We start from the raw sequence: 22302 nt of genomic DNA on the forward strand, positions 1-22302 counted from the left end.
TTGGCAATAACTAAATCACACTTGCAGCCAGTTGACATGGATTAAAGTTGACACAACCTCTGTCCTATGTCCTTGTGTGTACCACATTGAGCATGGAGAAAAGAAAGAAGACCAAAGAACTGTCTGAGGACTTGAGAATCCAAATTGTGAGGAAGCATAAGCAATCTCAAGGCTACAAGTCCATCTCCAAAGACCTGAAAGTTCCTGTGTCTACGGTGCACAGTGTCATCAAGAAGTTTAAAGCCCATGGCACTGTGGCTAACCTCCATAGATGTGGAAGGAAAAGAAAAATTGACGAGAGATTTCAACGAAAGATTGTGCAGATGGTGGATAAAGAACCTCGACTAACATCCAAACAAGTTCAAGCTGCCCTGCAGTCCGAGGGTAAAACAGTGTCAACCCGTACTATACATCGGTGTCTGAATGAAAAGGGACTGTATGGTAGGATACCCAAGAAGACCCCACTTCTTACCCCGAGACATAAAAAAGCCAGGCTGGAGTTTGCCAAAACTTACCTGAGAAGCCTAAAACGTTTTGGAAGAATGTTCTCTGGTCAGATGAGACAAAAGTAGAGCTTTTTGTGAAAAGCCATCAACATTGAGTTTACAGGGAAAAAAAAGAGGCATTCAAAGAAAAGAACACGGTCCCTACAGTCAAACATGGCGGAGGTTCCCTGATGTTTAGGGGTTGCTTTGCTGCCTCTGGCACTGGACTGCTTGACCGTGTGCATGGCATTATGAAGTCTGAAGACTACCAACAAATTTTGCAGCATAATCTAGGGCCCAGTGTGAGAAAGCTGGGTCTTCCTCAGAGGTCATGAGTCTTCCAGCAGGACAATGACCCAAAACACACTTCAAAAAGCACTAGAAAATGGTTTGATAGAAAGCACTGGAGACTACTAAAGTGGCCAGCAATAACTCCAGACCTGAATCCTATAGAACACCTGTGGAGAGATCTCAAAATGGCAGTTTGGAGAAGGCACCCTTCAAATCTCAGGGACCTGGAGCAGTTTGCCAAAGAAGAATGGTCTAAAATTCCAGCAGAGCATTGTAAGAAACTCATTGATGGTTACCGGAAACGGTTGTTCGCAGTTATTTTGGCTAAAGGTTGTGCAACCAAGTATTAGGCTAAGGGTGCCAATACTTTTGTCTGGCCCATTTTTGGAGTTTTGTGTGAAATGATCAATGATTTGATTTTTGTTTCATTCCCTTTTGTGTTTTTTTCATTGCAAGCAACATAAATGAAGATAATAAAACCAAAGAATTTGTGATTGCAATCATTTTCAAGAAAAAACTGAGTACTATCTGACAGAATTGCAGTGGTGCCAATACTTTTGGCCAGCACTGTGTATATATATATATATATATATATATATATATATATATATATATATATATATATATATATATATATATATAAAGAGGAATTAAATCCTCCAAAAGCTAAGCAAATACTCACAGACAAATGGCAGAAGATGTAAACTGCCCAGGCCAGAAAAGTAATGTACTGCCAGGATGCAGCAAGACCTCCATTAAATGGAGACAACACAGGTGCAAAAGGAGCTTGATGGTAAAATTGCACACTTGTGGCTTGCATAGGTCACTGTTCACACATGCAGGTTCACAGTATCTGGTGAGCAGCCTATTAGTTACGCCCATCCCAATAGATGCAAGTGGGCTACGCCAGTACTATATATGTGTTCCATGCAGGGACAGTGAGTATAATATGCAAGGCCTGGCTGCATCCTGTATAAAATGTTCTGTGCAAAAGAATAAATAAATATATGAGGTATTGGTAGGTAATATGGCCATAGTACGGAAGCCCACAATCCACGTCACGCATGCTCATGTCCCTGCATGGAGCACATATATAGTACTGGCGCAGCCCGCTTGCATCTATTGAGATGGGCGTAACTAATAGGCTGCTTACCAGATACTGTGAACCTGAAAGTGTGAACAGTGCCCTATGCAAGCCACAAGTGTGCAATTTTACCATCAAGCTCCTTTTGCATCTTTGATGTCTCCATTTAATGGAGGTCTTGCTGCATCCTGGCAGTGCATTAGTTTTTTTGGCCTGGGCAGTTTACATCTTCTGCCATTAGTCTGTGAGTATTTGCTTTACTTAAAGTTCTGTCAACAACTCATTAGGTTTTCGGCTGAACCAAACTGGGGCTGAGTATCTCCTTCTGTATAATTTTAAGGTATGCATCTGACAGATTTAGAACCAAGCTGGTCAAACGGACTAGACAACAGGTCATTTTCAACTTCGATTTCACCAACATACTTGAAGTTTTTTAGTATGGTCTGCCAACCGATTTATATCACTGGATGAAAGAAAGCCACATATAAACACTTTTATTACTGAAGAAGCTGGAAAGACAATAAACAAGTGGCAGAAGAGACCCCCGCAACCATGGTTTACAGAAGAGACCCTAAAGATCATCGAAAAAAGAGAATGGCAAAAGGAAATGGTAGCAAGTAAGATTCAGAAAACATCAGTAAAAGACTAAAGGGGGCTTTACACGCTACGATATCGTTAATGTTTTGTCGTCGGGGTCAAGTTGTTAGTGACGCACATCCGGCGTCATTAACGATATCGCAGCGTGTAATACTTATAATACTTTCCAGCGACCTTAGGCGACCTCAAAAATGGTGAAAATCGTTCACCATGGAGAGGTCGTCCCAAACTCAAAAATCGGTAAGGGTTGTTTAGCGTTGTGGTTCATCGCTCATGCGGCAGCACACATCGCTATGTGTGACACCGCATGATGAGGACCGTCTCCTTACCTGCCGCCGGCCGCAATGCAGAAGCAAGAAGTGGGCGGGATGTTTACATCACGCTCAGCTCCGCCCCTCCGCTTTCATTGGCCGGCCACTTAGTCACGTTGCGGTGACGTCGCTGTGATGCCGAACGTCCCTCCCCCTTGAAGGAGGGATTGTTCGGCAGTCACAGCGACGCCGACGACCAGGTATGTGTGACGCTGCGTAGCGATAATGTTCGCTACGGCAGCGATCACAAACAGTCGCATGCGCGACGGGGGTGGGTACTTACACGCTCGCTATCGCTAGAAATTGCTAGCGATATCGCTAACGTGTAAAGCCCCCTTTAGAGCATTTTGAGCAGACAAAGTACTTTATTACCAAATGATATGTAGAGAGATAGAAAACAAAAATCTGCAAGACCAGGAAGGCATACCAAAAGATCAAAGTGATACGACGAAAGTTTCAGTGAAGAGTGGGATTGTGGAAAGACGTCAGAAAGAACAAACTAATTTAGCAATAACAGATCAAGGAAAAATGGAAAGAATACATGGAGCACCTCTTCAAGAACGACATCTATATTGTACCAGGCCTGGCATCCCTTGAAAACTCCTGCCCTGACAAGGGCAGTCCACAACTGTTTCCTAATATCTATACAGCCCTAGAATGTCCATGTTGTGCCTTCCAACGCGTTTCCTCTCCAAAATGGAGAATCATTAGGGGACTATGCACACTATCCTTCCACCATCCCACAGACCTTATGAACTACTGTCACAGTTCACAGTCTAGGGCTGTATAGATACAGTTAGGTCCAGAAATATTTGGACAGTGACACAATTTTCGCGAGTTGGGCTCTGCATGCCACCACATTGGATTTGAAATGAAACCTCTACAACAGAATTCAAGTGCAGATTGTAACGTTTAATTTGAAGGTTTGAACAAAAATATCTGATAGAAATTGTAGGAATTGTACACATTTCTTTACAAACACTCCACATTTTAGGAGGTCAAAAGTAATTGGACAAATAAACCAAACCCAAAAAAAATTTTTTATTTTCAATATTTTGTTGCGAATCCTTTGGAGGCAATCACTGCCTTAAGTCTGGAACCCATGGACATCACCAAACGCTGGGTTTCCTCCTTCTTAATGCTTTGCCAGGCTTTTACAGCCGCAGCCTTCAGGTCTTGCTTGTTTGTGGGTCTTTCCGTCTTAAGTCTGGATTTGAGCAAGTGAAATGCATGCTCAATTGGGTTAAGATCTGGTGATTGACTTGGCCATTGCAGAATGTTCCACTTTTTAGCACTCATGAACTCCTGGGTAGCTTTGGCTGTATGCTTGGGGTCATTGTCCATCTGTACTATGAAGCGCCGTCCGATCAACTTTGCGGCATTTGGCTGAATCTGGGCTGAAAGTATATCCCGGTACACTTCAGAATTCATCCGGCTACTCTTGTCTGCTGTTATGTCATCAATAAACACAAGTGACCCAGTGCCATTGAAAGCCATGCATGCCCATGCAATCACGTTGCCTCCACCATGTTTTACAGAGGATGTGGTGTGCCTTGGATCATGTGCCGTTCCCTTTCTTCTCCAAACTTTTTTCTTCCCATCATTCTGGTACAGGTTGATCTTTGTCTCCTCTGTCCATAGAATACTTTTCCAGAACTGAGCTGGCTTCATGAGGTGTTTTTCAGCAAATTTAACTCTGGCCTGTCTATTTTTGGAATTGATGAATGGTTTGCATCTAGATGTGAACCCTTTGTATTTACTTTCATGGAGTCTTCTCTTTACTGTTGACTTAGACACAGATACACCTACTTCACTGAGAGTGTTCTGGACTTCAGTTGATGTTGTGAACGGGTTCTTCTTCACCAAAGAAAGTATGCGGCGATCATCCACCACTGTTGTCATCCGTGGACGCCCAGTCCTTTTTGAGTTCCCAAGCTCACCAGTCAATTCCTTTTTTCTCAGAATGTACCCGACTGTTGATTTTTCTACTCCAAGCATGTCTGCTATCTCTCTAATGGATTTTTTCTTTTTTTTTCAGCCTCAGGATGTTCTGCTTCACCTCAATTGAGAGTTCCTTAGACCGCATGTTGTCTGGTCACAGCAACAGCTTCCAAATGCAAAACCACACACCTGTAATCAACCCCAGACCTTTTAACTACTTCATTGATTACAGGTTAACGAGGGAGACGCCTTCAGAGTTAATTGCAGCCCTTAGAGTCCCTTGTCCAATTACTTTTGGTCCCTTGAAAAAGAGGAGGCTATGCATTACAGAGCTATGATTCCTAAACCCTTTCTCCGATTTGGATGTGAAAACTCTCATATTGCAGCTGGGAGTGTGCACTTTCAGCCCATATTATATATATAATTGTATTTCTGAACATGTTTTTGTAAACCGCTAAAATAACAAAACTTGTGTCACTGTCCAAATATTTCTGGACCTAACTGTATTATGAAACAGCTTTGGACTGCCCTTGTCAAGGTGGGAGTTTGTTATGGGATGCCAGGGCCAGAACAATAGAGGGCCTAATAGGTCATCATAAACTTCAGCCAACAGTCCATCTAAATACAAGATTGGTAGAATCCAGGCACAGACAGAAAAGACGGATACAACTAAATTGTCAAGAAATTGGTGAGACCGTTCCATAATATTTTTACCTTCTCTCATATCTAAATGGTATCACCATGAGGATTGAGATAACCAAAGGCTCGGGGTCTAACTTTTAATATGTAAATGACTCACCACTGTGCAGCTGCAGGGACGATTTTGTACCATTGTCCATTATTTTAATAGAGCTCAGTCTTAATAGCTGAGAGGAAATATATGTTGTTTGTAATTTCACAATGTTTTGTTTAATTTAAGATATATATGAGATTAAAAGTTAAGTTTTAAGTAAAACTCACTCATCTAGATCAACCAATGAGATGCCTTTCCTTAGTGCAGTTAAAAATCGGGGAGCTAAATGTATAACAGTGCATCAAGAAATTGAGTAACCTCACAAATTACACTCATTACAATACAAAATGTAACACAAATTGTATTATGTTATTATGGCTGGATCTCCACAGGATTCTAAATGAAGAGCATTGTTCCTTATAGACTCTTAAGGCTGCTTTACATGCTTCAATAATCGTGCGATCGCATTTGCGATCGCACCCGCCCCCATTGTTTGTGCGGCACGGGCAATTTGTTGCCCGTGTCGCACAATGCTGTAACACCCCCGTCAAACGTACTTACCTTCCAAACGACCTCGCTGTGGGCGGCGAACTTCCACTTCCTGAAGGGGGAGGGACGTTCGGCGTCACAGCGCCGGCACACAGCGTCCAGCCAATAGAAGCGGAGGGGGGGAGATGAGTGGGACGTAAACATCCCGCCCACCTCCTTCCTTCAGCATTGCCGGCAGGACGCAGGTAAGATGTGTTTATCGTTCCCGGGGTGTCACACGGAGTGATGTGTGCTGCCTCGGGAACAATGAACAACAGGACGTTCGATTTTTTTAAAATGAGCGACGTGTCAACGATGAATGATAAGGTGAGTATTTCTTCTCGTTCATAGCTGTTACACGCTACAATATCACTAATGATGCCGGATGTGCGTCACTTACGACGTCACCCCACCGACATTTCGTTAGATATATTGTAGCGTGTAAAGCCCGCTTAAGATAAATGGGTATTCCAATATGATTTACAGAATTTCTGGCACAGTCAACTTCAACCTCAAATTGTGCCTTGAGCAGCACAGAGCTCTGCAGTCTCCTTATTTTGTGTTTGCTGGTTGGGTGAGCACTACTCTTACTACTATAAGGCTATGTTCACACAGGATTTTTTTTATCATTTTTTTCCTGACAAAACCTGATCTTGTCCCAGGATGTCTCCTGGGAGTCATCTGCGGTTTTTGGTGTGTTTTTTGTGGCGGTTTTTGTGGCGTTTTTACAGCGTTTTTTTCTGTGATGTCAAGACCAGCAAGGGTTTAAGAATAGCCGAGTGCTGGGCTGGGCCATGATTGACCTGGTAGATGCTAGAGTGTATGGGCTCCTTCCAGGTATGACATCATTTAACAGGCCCCTATCACTTGGGGGGCAAGGGTATGAAGCATGATTTTAGTGGAAGGGAGAAAACATCGCCAAGCTCACTAACCAATCTGTTCATGCCCACTAACCCAGCTGGTCACACCCACTAACCTGGAAAGAGCCCATACATTCTAGGCTCAACTGCACCTGCTCCCGCATCCCCTCCTACTTCCAGTGTCACTCATTAGCCTCATGCTTATTCACTGCTCCCCCCTACTGGAGTCTGCAGGTCTATCGTACAGTAAAAGATAAATAAATAAAATAAATAAAAATGGCGTAGGGTCCCCCCATATTATGATACCCAGCACAGATAAAGCCTACGCCTACAGGCTGCAGCCCCCAGCTTTGGGCTTTAGCTTGGCTGTGTATCAAAATAAAAGGGACCCCATGCCGGTTTTTTTAATTATTTAAATAAATAATAAAAAAAAAACAGCGTGCAGTCCCCCACAATTTGATACCCAGCCAAGATAAAGCCCACAGCTAGGGGCTGGTATTCTCAGGCTTGGGATGCCCAGCCTAAAAATATCAACCTGCAGCCGCCCAGGATGGTTGCATGCATTAGATGCGGCAATTCTAGCACTTTATTCGGCCCTGGTGCGGTGGCAATCATGGTAATATCAGAGGTTAATTGCAGCTCATAGCTGCAACTAAGCCCTAGATTGATAATTGCAGGCGTCTGTGAGACACCCCCATCACCAATCTGTAATAAGTGAAAAGAAATAAACACAAACAATGGAAAAATCCTTTAATTGAAATAAAATACAAAAAGCCCCCTCATTCTCCACTTTATTTACCCCATATTCACCCCTGCAGGTCCGACGTAATCCACTGTGAGCTCCAGAGAATGAATGAGCCACACGATCAGCGGTCACTTCACTCAGGTGATTTCGGGTCACAGCTGGCGATACCTGTAACCGTAAATAGCCTGAGTAAGGTCACCACTGAATGAGCGGCTCACTTATTCTCTATTCTAGACCCACAGACCAGGTCTGTGATTGGTTGCAGTTAGATGCTGAGGGCGAGTCTGACTGCAACCAATCACAGATGAAAGCAGTAAATATGTAATGAGCGGGGAAGTGGAGGAGCCGTGAGACCGTACAGCCGCGTTGGTGATTTGGTAGATATAGCTCGCCTGCTCCAATCCCCCTATCCCCACCACTATTTAAGTGCCGGCCAGGTACCCTGGATCAATTCCAGGCCTAACCGGGTTTTTTATTAACCCAGTTAGACTCGCCGATCCAGGGTATCTGCAAGCTCAACTGTCTCTAGGGTGAAAAACCGTAGCAAAAGCGCTGAAAAGAATTGAGATGTTCATTATTTTCATAGTGCAGCAAAACTGGAGTTGGTTCACAAAACTGTCAGGAAAAATCCTGACGTGTTTGTGTACCGCCCTTGCAGCTGTCGGACTGCTCAGATCCGGGGCTCCTGTGGCTCGAGGGTCTCCAGACCCGGGGGCTTACGGCCACTCAAAAATAAAAGGGGAACTATTAACGGGGGGGTTAGTGTTAGTGACGCCACCTGTGATATGCGGTAAGGGGAGTACCGCCGATGGAAGTACCCGGGGAAGATGTAGCGGGACAGCCAGATGACGTTCCCTGCACGGGTAAGGTAGGTCCCGGGACTCTGGATGGAGGAGATGTAGGGGAGCGTGGTGCAGGCCAGGCGGGCAGATTCAGGGAAGAGCAGCGTACTCACTCAGGCCGTGTGGATGTTGGGACGACCATTAAGCAGACTCTGACACAGGAGCAAACCAAGTCTCTGGGTGCCGCTGCCACTCGGGGGAGCTCGTCCGGTAATCCGTCCCCATTGGTATTGCTGATGGTTCTGTAAGGGCCTACATGCACTATCTTTAGACGTTTCTGAGCGACCCCTTGGCCTGAAGCTTTTGGGGTCCCACTCCCTACGATTAAATAGAGGAGCTGTGCTCTCGATGGCTGATACTTGGGATGTCAGTGGGCCGCATAACCTGGAAAGCCCTATCCCCCTCGTTGTGTTGGTGCCTTCGATCTCTGAGCTCTTGGGGAAAGTTCATAAAGAGACTATCCTCCACAGGTTAATTATCAGGTTGCGTGAATCTACTCCCTGATCTAGGGTCCAGTACCCCGCCATTCTCGGTACCAGTCCGGTTACTAGATTTTCCGGTGCCGAACATTTTAAAAAAGTAAGTCTGGGTACCCTTCTCCAATACCCTGTGACCGGGTCTCCGACTCCTCCGGTCCCAGACCACCATCTGCGACCTAGCCAAAGTCTCCCAGGGAGCTAAAACTCCCTCAGTTCCTCACTCTCTGAGGGCTACCACTTCACTGACTATGTCCCTCCCACCAGTCTATCTGACTACTAGGCGGGTGACCCTTTTTCAGCTAGACCACCTACTGGTGTGCCTGACAGGGTGTGGTGTGAGGTGTGGTTAGGATTTCAATGCTGATGAAAGCAATACCAAAGGTTAGGATCCCAGAACCATGGAGGGTGAGTTCTGCACCATAAGAAGAAGGAGTGTAGTTCCCTGTGACACCCTGATTAGGTCAGGGGCGTCACATTTGTGTGTGTGTGCATGAGATTTCAGAAATCTTATAGACTTTGTTGGGGCTGTAAAAAGCAGCATTTTATTAGCATGGAGCTGCATAAAACCAAGGCAAATCCGTAGCTAAAAAATGCCCAGTGTGAACATAGTTTAACAGTTCTGGTCAGTTTCCTTCTGCTGAGCTTTGCTATTGTGCCACATAAGTGGTCTGTCAGTGCTTGTTCTGAAGTGTACATTGTTATTATTATATTTGCAAACCACCAGATTTTCAAAGAAGAAAAAAGTGACAGATCATGTAGTGCACAAACCCAGTACATACAAAATATATATCTATTGATTTCAACTAATACTGGAAAATTGTAAGAACAATAGTGAAATATATTATGTCATGGTTGCATTGTTCATGGAAGGGTGGCATTTGTTAATAGGGCTCCCACGGAAAACCACTTGGTTTACGAATTCCCAAGGATTGGCTTTCACCATTTAACACCTGTACAGATATCTAGACTAAAGGTACCGTCACACTAAGCGACGCTCCAGCGATCCCACCAGCAACCTGACCTGGCAGGGATCACTGGATCGTCGCTACACGGGTTGCTGGTGAGACACACAGGCAGATCTCACCAGCGACTAGTGACCAGCCCCCAGCCAGCAGCGACGCGTGGAAGCATGCTGCGCTTGGAAACTAAGGTAAATATCAGGTAACCAACCCGATATTTACCTTGGTTACCAGCGCACACCGCTTAGCGTTGGCTCCCTGCACACCTAGCCACAGTACACATCGGGTTAATTACCCGATGTGTACTCTGCTACGTTTGCAGGCAGCAGGGAGCCAGCTTCTGCGGACGCTGGCAACCACGGTAAACATCAGGTAACCAAGAAGCCCTTACCTTGGTTACCCATTATTTACCTTCGTTACCAGCGTCCGCCGCTCTCACACTGCCAGTGCCGGCTCCCTGCTCCCTGCACTCCTAGCCACAGTAGACATCGGGTTAATTACTCGATGTGTACTCCGGCTACGTGTGCAGAGAGCAGGGAGCCGGCACTGGCAGTGTGAGAGCCTTTATACATGGAACCCGGGCTGGAGCCAGAGTCAGCTGCTGTCTGTTAGAGCAAGCTGGCAGCAAGAAGGGTCGTCACGCGGAGACAATATCAAAAGATCACATCAGAGACAAACCAGAAAAAGAGTGGATGGTCAAAATACAACTTGAGGTCAGAGAATGATATAAATCAGGAAATGATAGCAAGAGCAAAGATTAGGTATATACCAAATAAGCAGAATTTATTGACTGGCAGTTGGAACTGATTCACAGGGTGTACATAGTGAGCAGCCCTTCACCCCAGTGCTGACAGCAGGAAGAAACACAAACTAAAGAAATTTAACCCCACAGCTTCTGGACTGACCAAAGTCACAAGTCCTAAGAATAAAACAGGGCTCCTAAATAGTCATCTCTGCATTAGCCGGATGTCACAGTATCTCTATGAACCAGTGCAGTGTGCCTATAAAGAAGAAGATCATTTGGACATGTAAGCAAAGAAAATGCTGCTGCCTGCCATGTGAGATATTGGGAGTTTGAATCCCAGAGAAGACCAGATGACAAGAAAAGCAGAGAATTAATTAACCATTATTCTAAAAGGTTAACATCTGTGATCAGAACTTGGCTTTGGCCAGAGCCATTAGTGACAGATACTGGTTATTTCATATTGCTGGCATTAGCTGCCTGTGGTTCCTGTTACACTGCCAAACACGATTACAACGCTGTTAACTGATTATGCTGTTGGCGGATTACCACTATCTCTGTGGGTAAACATAGCTTTTGTAGGTGGCAGGTTCCCTTTAAAAATCAGAGATTGTATGATATTGTTCTGACAAAGGAAAAGAGGAATGCCATTATTAAGTTTAATGGAAACATTTGTGATGGAGGAAGCAGCCAGTTCCTCTTTCTACTGGGATTTCAATGGGCAGCTGACAGTTTAGGAGATTGCTGCATTAAAACTGAAAAATCATGGAATTTTGAAGCAAAAATTCAGAAAACTTAAATAGCAGATAAGTTCAAGTAGCACCTGTATTAGCTGACGTTAGGCAGAAGCATCTACGTCCATCCATTGCACAAGAACAGCAAAATTCATTTGCTATTTTACACGGTATACTGATTTATGAATGAATGAAAAATTGCTGATACCGTATTCTTCCATTAACATCTATTCCTCAGATAGTTTCCATCTAACATTATTGAACTTATAACACATCCAAATATGAGTTTGTCACTTTCAGTTTCTAGAAAGAAATGTTTTAATTGCTAGAAAAAAGTAAATGCGTTTTACTGCACTTATATTGTTCCTTTGGAATCTCTATTGTTTTATATATTTTCTTTTGCTGTCAGGATTCCAGAAATCGTTCTGCTAAACAGGGAAGCAAAACTAGACAGGCAACATTAGAGAAAAAGAGAGAGAAAAAGAACTGGAAACTCATGATTTTCACTAGAGACTTGAATGACTCACTTGGAAGTGGAGAAAAGTATCATATTTCTTAGCAGTTGGTTTTGCTTCGCGGTCTGTGTTGTGCAAGAATATTTTGTTCGCATTTTGAAGGGTTATTCAATTTAGTTAATTAAGATGTTAACCAAAACCATCCTTATCATTGACTAGTATAGTGGTACAAAGTGGGTCTTTGTATGGTGAGTTGTAAAGTGATATCAACACAGCGTTGGTTGTTGAGTTCACTAGCGAAAGACAATTGTCAGAACTGATCAGTCACCAGATCTAACATTACAAATGGTATGTATTATTAGATAGATTTCTTCCTTGATGAGGATGGTGTACTTAAAGATTAACCGTCGTTTTAAGTTTTAGTTCACAAATTAATAATAAACATGAAACTATGAAACTTTGTAATATGTTATCAGAGAAATCTACTTCTTTCTCCTTCGGGACTGATTATTCCTTTTCAAAAGTCTTTATTCTGCTGTACAATCTGCATTCAGTGAAGACAAATACTTATTTACATTACTTAGCTACAATCGTATCAGTCTGTCTGATAAGGTTACAGACTGAATAGAGATTTTACCTCAGATTTGAAAATTTTGAGAATGAATGATCAGTCTTTGTAGAGAAAAAAGCAGATTTCTCTGAGAAAATACCAAGCTGCTTATTTTCATGTATGCTATTCATTTATTAAATAAACATTAGAAACACAGTTAATCTTTAATTTTAAAGGGACTCTATCAGCAGGATTTTACCCCCCAAACCATTTGTATGTGCATGTAGCTCTTTCAAAAACAAGTCCAACAATACCTTTATTCCAGTTTGTTCATCAACTACTAAATAATCAGAGTTTACATTTATATACAAATGAACTTGAAGAACTATTTGTAGCTCTGAAGCCTCTGTCACTCCAGATCTATTTCTCACTAGCACTTACTCGCTTGCTCCTGTTTCACTGATGGCTGTTTTGCCTGAAGTCCACAGACTAGAGCCCTGTCTGTCAAGCTGGAAGAGGAGGCAGTGTTGGTGGAAAACAGATCTAGAGTGACAAAGGCTTCAAAACTACAAATAATTCTTAATATTTCCTTTAAAATTCATGTGACATTGTCTATATAATCTTCAATATAGAGTCAAGTTATGGCTAGACTTATAAAACGCTTATTTTAGTATTTGACAGGGAAATTTCACTAAAGATTATACAGCAATTTTTAAAGGCCTGTGCACACAGTGCGTTTTTTAATGTGGTTTTTCAGAAATCTGCATCAAAATCTGCATGCATATACTGAAGCTGCAAAGTCTATGAAATTTCTGCTGCGCTGTGTGCACGTTGCTTTTTTTTCCTTGCAGATTTGGTGCAGAAAAAATTGCAGCATGTCAATTGTTGGGGCGTTTTTTCCTGCGTTTTTAAGCCCTTCTATCCATTGACTTCAATAAAAAAAAAAAAAGCCTGGAAAAAAATGCACCAAAACAATGCATTTTTTGGTGTGTTTTTCTAACAGAAGGTGCAGATTTGATGCAGAAAATGTCTGCACCAAATCTGGAGTGTGTGCACATAGCCTAAATAGGTTCTTAAAGTTCTTAGTCTCATCAAGTTTAGGACATATATTTGATATTCTTTGCAGTTTGTATCATGAATAGTGTCGCTCAGTACTCGAATTGAGCATGTTGAACTCTCGGCAATTGTTGACTCGAGTACCGAGTCAATGGGTGACTCGAGCAAAACTTTTCCCAAAGATGCGGGCTATTACCTGCCCTGACACAGCCCCAACACAGTCCCCATGATCACTCGCCCATCCCTAATTATGAAATCTGACAAATTAATTCCAATACATCTCGAACTCCGTATCTTTGTATCTTCGGTAGTTGGTAATGGTTACCATGTTTTTAAACTTTTTTTGACATATTTTAAGTCAAACTCATGAAGCATAAGGAGAAAGTCACAAGATTGCCAGAGGTTTTTTAGAGGTAATTTTTTTTGTTTTTATATTGTCATAAATATATTCATTCTAATGAACCTTCTTGTACTAAAATCCTATTCTGGGAGTTGTACTGCAGAAAAAATAAAATAAACATTAAAAGATAATTAAAACACTGAATAGTTCAATTGCCTTCACAGAAACGGGACAGTTAATAATAGAGTTCTCTTGTCCTAAGGACATTACTTGAAGGAATGAGACAAGGTGCAGGTTACATTTTCATAAGGCAGATGTGGCCCTCTAGAGGCAAACCTGTTTTATGCTTGAACTAAAGTTAATGTGTAATAAGTAACTCATGCTGTGTTTTGTCTTGTTTTGTTTTTGCAGCAAAAGACTCATCTGAAGATTCACCATCTGGTAAGATTTCTATCATGTACATCTCTTATGTAAACTACATGTTGCTAACAGAATATAATCAGTTTATTATGACTGCAACTTCTGTAGGAGTCGCCGCTGTATACTTTACACCGATGTTTCCAAGACTCCAGTCCCCATGGGCCCTCCAACGGATCATATTTTCTGGATTTCTTTAGTACTGCACAGGTTGTGAGAACAAGGGGCAAATGCTGATGCTGTGATAATAATTAGTGATGGACGAGCACTAAAATGTATGAATGCTCGTTCTTTGATTCGAGCTGGTCAGATGTTTGGATGAGCTTGATGCGAATAAAGAACATTATGGAAGTCAGTGATTGGCATGTTCGGGTCACCACCCTCATACAGCCAGCAATAAACAGAGCCTTTCCCGGTTGAGGGAGAGCTGGGTTTTATTTTAGGGTGAAGCAAGCCTGTGCATTGTGGTCGTTATTTCACGGATGAAATATCCGAGCATCCACAATACTCGGCTGAGCTCTGCGAGTACTCGAGAACCTCGATACTCAATTCATTAACGAGCAGTACCGATCACACTTACTTATCACTAAGAATAATTCCATCATCTGTGCAATACTAAAGGAATCCTAAAAACTAGTTCTGTATGGGAACTGTGACGACTTGAGTGTTGGAAATAATACTTTACAAAATCATCTCTGTACGAACATGGATTATTGCCAGGAATATAAAATGCAAACAATCTCTAAGTGTAGAATATCTACCCCATTGTCCCACCCATAAAAATGATTTTGGTTGTCACCTATTGCCATATTGAATCCACTCTCTACTTATTTTCACAGTCATGATGATTTTTAACCACTGGTTAATTGAAACATTTTCCATCAAAATCAATGAGCTGTCAATGTAATAGGTATGATGGATCCTACAGATGTTCTTTTTGGTCACTTTTGGCTCTGGCTAATAAATTAGGGTCCCTCAACTCAGGGTCTTTAAAAAAACTGAAAAGCTAAAGCAGTTGACTCCTTTAAGAAAACTTCATTTAGGCTCAACTGATTTCTCAATACAAAGTACATACATTAATGAAAGATCTCTTAGATCTAATAAAGATGTTGTATTTACTTTAAAATTGTTACTATGGGTGTATAATCCTTTCTATATATTTAACTCAGTCTCAACACAGCTTTCCTGATTCACATCTCCTCAGAACCCCTCCTGCAGCTGAGATCTCACACTGCTCAGTACAATCTGCAGGTGAATGGGTGGAGACTTGGACTCATTCTATTTCTGGACTAATAAAATGCTTATATTATTATCCAAATTATTCAGCCATTCTGACATGGATTTTAAAAGTAAAAACACCAGTCTCATAAGGTCTAAGAGATCTTCTTAATAATGTATACAGTTTGTATTGTCTAATTCAGAGGCAGATAATTCAGTGTCATTAGTTAGTAGCCAGAATGAAAATGCATTTAAACATAATTGAACACTAACATACAGTATTTTTGTGCTATACATTATTAACACGTTAACAATATGAATTTTGCTCCCATATAATATTTACCTGTATTTGCAATGAAATTGTAAAAGCGACTATTGCCACTAACCCTTTTAATCCAGACTCGATCTTTGTAAAATGCTGCAATTCGCAGAGGAAAAATGGTAAGGCAATGAGGTGCTATCGTAATCCAGCATTAAAAAATTGCTTCAACTTTCCGATTTGTTTGTCATGTTTTTTTTCCCATTTATGACCTGTTCATATGATGTTTTTGCATCCAGTTCAAAGGTACTTTTTTTTAGAGGGTAGAGGGGGTTAAACTGGATGCAATTGGACACAAAAAAATATGCAAACTTCTGTTTTCACTCATGCCAAAGAACAGAATAAGATCAAGACTGTTTTTTTCATATATAGAAGTCAAGACCAACACAATGCAACAAAATATCCATCCTGTTTTTACACATTATTTTTTTTCTAATCATTTATAAGATAAAAAAAAAAACATCTTTCAACTGGATGCAAAATCATGCTGTGAACAAAGCATTGCCTGCTTCGCTAAATTTTTGGCTTTATGATATGATCTTTATCTTCTACAACTATAGATTGTAGGGTTAGTAATGAAGCTGTTTTTTCATTTCCCTACCCTCGTCCCCCACATACTATAGCGTTAGGTATGCTATTTTTTTAATTATGGTTTCCTTACACCATAAAATATGACCTATGTGTAAAATAACAACATAACACCTCTTAATAATAGTTAAAGAATCAAGATGCTAAGTACCATAAGTACATCCTAGTGGAAGCATACAACAGATCCTAAGGAGGGCAAGTGCTAAATTCTACGCTTTTTTTTTACCATAATTCCAAGTTGAAAATGTAGTGCTTAAAGTACATTCAGGAGTGACTTTAGGATTTGATGGCACTCACCTGTTCATAATAAATACTAAACCTTTTGTAAGGCTCTGATGATTTACTGTAGATAGACTGTTATTTTGTTTTGTATCTGCGGAGGAAGCCGCATGAGCACAGTAACTTAAGATCAGCTTCCATATGAATACAAGTTTAGGAGTGCTACATGACCCATACACAAGTTTTCACCAGTCATGTAACTGTCTGTGTTAACTAAAGGGTCATCATCAGTGATCAGAGAAATTTACATTTATTCACAACATGAGAACGTCAACTCAACTGATTCTTTCTATTCTGACAAAGCACCGGTTCTTTAATATGATAAGATTTTGGAGTAGGGAAAAATCAGTACAATCATACAGAAAAATCTTTGTGTGGATACATTGATTGCATGTTTAATGTTTAACTCCACTCAGAACCTGAAGTATCAGGAATACCTCCTTTAATTGTGAAAATCATAGGAATGTAACAAATGAGAATATCTTTACCTCGGTTGTCATACTGGAGAGGTACTGTGTTTTCCTAAAAATAAGAAAGGGTCTTGTGTTATTTTTGGTTTCAAGATATACTCTAGGGCTTATTTTCATGGGAAGTCTTGTCCGTTAACAGAAATTGAATATTCATTTGCAATTAACACAGGTTCCAATCACTGATGCCAGCACAGAGGGGTGGGATTATGGGCAGGGGAAGGGGGTGAATATTCATTTGCCATTAACAGATGTTCCAATCTCTGATGTGGGCGGCACGGGGTGGTCGGGAGAAGGGAGTGAATATTATAAACTTTCAGAGCTTAGAGCAACACAACGGGGCAACATGCACCAATGAAAGTTACATATCTTGAAAGGCTGCACAAGCTCTATTTCAGGATACTATTATAGTATGGTATGCAACTAGTGCTTATTTTTGGAGTAGGGCTTATATTATAAGCATTCCCCAAAGAGGGCAAAAGATCTTGCTATGGCTTACTTACGGGTTAGGAGTTATTTTCAGGAAAACACGGTAGTAATGGCAGTCACCAGTAGTGTTCCTGATTTTATTTTTTTTACCCAGTGTAAATTCTGCTGTTCTGTTGAATCTGTAGTTGTTTTCCTTTTATTCCTACACATTTCCAATTTTGAGATATGGCCTCCTCCTCCCTTTATGTAAATCTGGTCTTTTTTAGCCAAGTGGGAGTGGTCCTCAATCTTGTCTGTGGGCATCTCCATGAGGACCATGCCCACTTGAATAAAAAGGACTAGATTTATATGTAGGGAATAGAGGGCCATATTGTACGGATGGAGAGAAGCAGGAAAAAAACAACTTCAGATTTAGGAAAACAGCGCCATTTGAAACATAGAAAAAAATTACTAATTATAGACACGTAACAGGTTCTATTTAATGAAAAAAAATAGCACTAACAAGAGACACCTACTCTCCGGTATGAAGATTTTATCAAGCAACATCCCATATCTCAGCTTTTGGGGTATTTACTAATGCAGTAAGAGATATTGGGACATTTAGAATACATCTGCATGTAAACACTCAGGTTTTGAGAGGAGTTATGCTTAATGATTGTAATAATACTTGGATTGTGCAAGAATCTTTGTGGCTAAATCTATTGATAAATGGCTTCTGCTGTTGTCGACTCTTGTGTGTTTCTGGATTGTATTCTAAAACTGCATTCGGACCAAGGTTCCTGTTAGTGTGCAATATTTGCAATCTGTTGTAAAACCATTTTTATTGGATACACATAGCAACTCTCATAAAATATTATATAGGACAAGGCTACAGGTTTCTACCCATGTGCTTCTTTGCTATCTCTATACTCATAAATTTTCTTTCAATTTTTAATTGCTTCTTTTCATATGTCCGTAGTTGACAGTAAAATATAACAATTAAAACCTATTAAATACAGGCACGAACATCCAGTGCGCGTTTTTGCTTGCTAAGTATTCCTGCTTTCAATCCTTTTTAGCATTTGTGTACCACAATAACCCATTCATTTTCAAGTTTTAAAAAAAATTGTTTGGTGTCCTTGCTTTACTAAAATAATGCTAAATAACAACAATAACTAAATTAATTATATAAAATAATTAACCACAAATGCAAAATAAATGAATATTGCTAAATTATGAGTGTCAATATTATCTACATGTAAATGCTATAATCATAATGTAACCAGCAGCATGCTGACATTGATCAGAAGTGAAGCAACACATGGGCGTCAGATAACAAAAGAAAACACAGGGAATGTTAAAGGGAACCTGTCACGAGAATTGGTGACTATAAGCTGCGGCCACCACCAGTGAGCTCTTATATACAACATTCCAAAATACTGTATATAAGAGCCCGGGCCACGCTGTAGAACATAAAAAACACCTAAATTATACTCATCTAGGGGGCGGTCCAGTCCGATGGGTGTCGCTGCTTTCCAGTCCGGCGCTTCCTCTTTGTTGCAATCTCCGTCCTCCTATCCTGTCCAGGCCGGCATTACAATCCTGCACAGGCACACTTTGATCTAGCCTGCTGAGGGCAGATCAAAGTACTGTTGTGCGCAGGCATGAGGAAAGGTTAAAGACCGCTCTCACATGCACACCACAATACTTTGATCTGCTCTGAGCAGGGCAGATGAAAGTGCGCCTGTGCAGGACCTCAATGCAGTCTAGTGTGGATGACGTAGGACGCGTCATGCACATAGGAATCAGAAGAAGGAGGACAGCGATCACCACAGAGAGGAGGCGCCGGACCAGAGAGAGGAGGCATCAGACCGGAGAGTATTGACACCCATCAGACCAGACCACCCCCATAGTTGAGTATTATAAAAGTGTTTTTTTATGTTATACAGAGCGGCCTTGCTCTCATATACAACATTCTGGAATGCTGTATATAAGGGCTCACTGGTGGTGGCCACTATTTATAGTCGCCAAATCTGGTGTCAGGTTCCCTTTAAAGTAAAGAAAAGCAACCATCCATATCTAAGATTTGACCATGCAGCAATATAATATTACACAACCATTTTAACATTATGAGTCAGACAAGTTCTAGTGATTTTGGAGAGCATCCTGGAGAATTTCAGTACTTGTGTCCAGTCATTGGGGAGTGGCAGTACTATCCACAAATATGTCCAGAGCTTCTGTTTGTATCAAAAGTTACACGTCATACAGAGCTATGCTTGCAATCAGAATAACAGAAGTGTCAACTGTATCCTGGACTTCTTCATATGTCACTGATGTTTGCTGGTCACCATTTTAGTACATCGTATGACTGATCCATCATATTTTCCATAAACAGGGGCCATAACACAAGTATGCTAATAGGATGCGAATAGTAAAATCCTTCAGTGCTATGTACCCAATGAATAGTGTCAAATTATATTCTAAGGGTTGAACTCTATGGACTTGCATCTGTGCAGCTATAAACAAATCCTGCGCACTTTGCACGTGGAGAGATACTGGCACCTCTATCATACTGTGCACCCATAAATTACCACGATTTTGAGGGCAGGAAAAATATTTCCAGCTACAACATGTTTTCTTTATGGCAGGACAGCAACAATCAATAAACAGGAAAAAAGGAAAGCACAGCTCACCACTCAGTCCAAATGGATACACAGATGCCTGGATCACTGTGGAAATTGGATGAATAGATCCAGCATTCCATTCTTCATCAAATTATATCTTTATAAATCCATTAAAATTCAATAATAAAATGCATACTCCAAGCCTTAGCCTATGAGTAAGGACTGAGGTCTGAAACGTGTCAGCGAGGCCCAAGGTTCGGAATATGCATTTTATTATTAGATTTTAAAGGATCAATAAAGATATATTTTTGTGAAGAATGGAATGCTAGATCTATTCATCATTTCACTAGTAACAATCAATGTGAATCTTGAATCTTCAATCAGCTTTAATAATTACGCAAAATAAATAAATAATCTACAGGTATTTTACCATAATAATAATTCATATAATTTATTTCCTTTTTATTCTTCTACGAAACAGGTCTGATCAACAATATCATTCACTTGTTTCACAAAAGATCTCTTAAAGGTAACAATAATCCTGTAAATCTTGCTCATGTTATACTAATTATAAATAATTTGATTTAAAAACCTAATGCTTCTTTTTTCCCCACTCATGTCGTGTTGAATACATTTCCTTCATGGCATGTCTCAGCTTTATGACTCTATTGCCTGGGAGAATTGTGTAATATTGCACAATACTGTAATCCAAGTATATTCTTCATAAAACTGAAGAGTGGTGAAAAAGTTATAAAGGAAAGCCTGCCATATATCATAAGCATATTATTGGAGATACACTCATGGCCGATAGTGTTGGCACCCTTGAAATTGTTCTCGAAATTGAAGTTTTTCGTGCAAAAAATTATTGCAATTACACATTTTGTTATACAAATGTTTATTTTCTTTGTTTCTTTGTGTGTGTTGTTCTAATACACACAAAGGAAAAGGGCAAATTGGACATAATTATGAACAAAACTCAGAACCTGGGCTGGACGAAATTGTTGGCACCTTCAACTTAATATTTGGTTGCACGCCCTAACTACAATCAGTCGCTTTCTATAACCATCAACAAGCTTCTTACACCGCTTACCTGAAATTTTGGACCACTCTACTCCTGCAAACTGCTCCAGGTCTCTCATATTTGAAGGCGCCTTCTCCCAACGGCAATTTTAAGATCTCTCCACGAGTGTTCAATGGAATTTAGATCTGGACACATTTCTGGCCACTTCAGAATGCTCCAGCACTTTTTTACTTCAAATTCTGGGTGTTTCTAGAAGTATGTTTGGGGTTATTGCCTTGCTGGAAGACCCCTGACCTACGATGCAAACCTAGCTTTCTGACACTGAGCACTATATTGCGACCCAAAATCCCTTGGTAATCTTCAGATTTCATCATTGCTTGCACATAATCAAGGCACCAGTGCCAGAGGCAGTAAAAGAATCCCAAATAATTTTTGAATCTCCATCATATTTGACTGTAGGCCTCATTTTGTTTTCAGTAAACAGTAGAATGATGTGCTTTACCAAAAAGTTCTATCTTGGTTTCATCTGTCCACAAGATGCTTTCCAAGAAGGATTTCCAAGAAGGGCTTACTCGCATACATTTTGGCAAACTACAGGAATTTTAGGATCTCTGGAGATTTACTTGTAACCTTTAGTTTGTTCATATTTTTCTAGAATTTTGGTTCTCAAGTCCTGAGGTAGTTCTCCTTTTTCTGTTCTCCATGCTTAGTGTAGCATATACATATACCTAATGCAAAGATTGAGTCAACTTCTCCCCTTTTTTTCTGATTTCAGGAATTATTTTCATATTGCCCACATCTGTTACTTGCCACAGCTGAGGTTGAATGAGTATCACAATTGAAACAAAGTTGGTTTACCCAAGTTTTGAAAAGTTGACAAAAATGTTGTCCCACCCCTTTTTGAGGTTTATTGTAAAATTATGTCAAATTTGCCTTTTTTTCTGTATGTGTTTTGTTGTTCCAATATACACAGTGGAAAACGTGTATAAACAACACATGTAAATGCAATACTTTTCTGGGACAAATATATTTAACTTTGTGAAACAATTTCAAGGGTGCTAACACTTTCTACCATGGATGTAAATATCCAGCTTAAATAGAAAGGGCATATGATAGTTATTCTAGTAAAGATTAGGCAACAGTTAACATAATACATGTGTTCTTCCGTTCGTTGTCTCAAAATTCAACACATAAAGGGATGTACAGAACAATATGTTAAACATACATAA

The 22302-nt window shown here is 40.6% G+C and overlaps 1 protein-coding gene across 2 annotated transcripts in view; it reads left to right on the forward strand.

Annotated features, from left to right (window-relative positions):
- Positions 1–22302, forward strand: part of ADGRG2 (adhesion G protein-coupled receptor G2) — a 229208-nt gene that overhangs the window by 107390 nt on the left and 99516 nt on the right. The window contains exons 4-5 of one of the 2 annotated variants that reach the window (XM_075335436.1): positions 14144–14173; positions 20534–20581. In XM_075335436.1, coding sequence (XP_075191551.1) covers positions 14144–14173; positions 20534–20581 — 78 coding nt within the window. The remainder of the gene's footprint in view (positions 1–14143; positions 14174–20533; positions 20582–22302) is intronic. The other variant, XM_075335437.1, reaches the window with a different exon arrangement.

Source organism: Anomaloglossus baeobatrachus, chromosome 2 (genome assembly GCF_048569485.1).
Source record: "Anomaloglossus baeobatrachus isolate aAnoBae1 chromosome 2, aAnoBae1.hap1, whole genome shotgun sequence".
NCBI lineage: Eukaryota > Metazoa > Chordata > Amphibia > Anura > Aromobatidae > Anomaloglossus > Anomaloglossus baeobatrachus.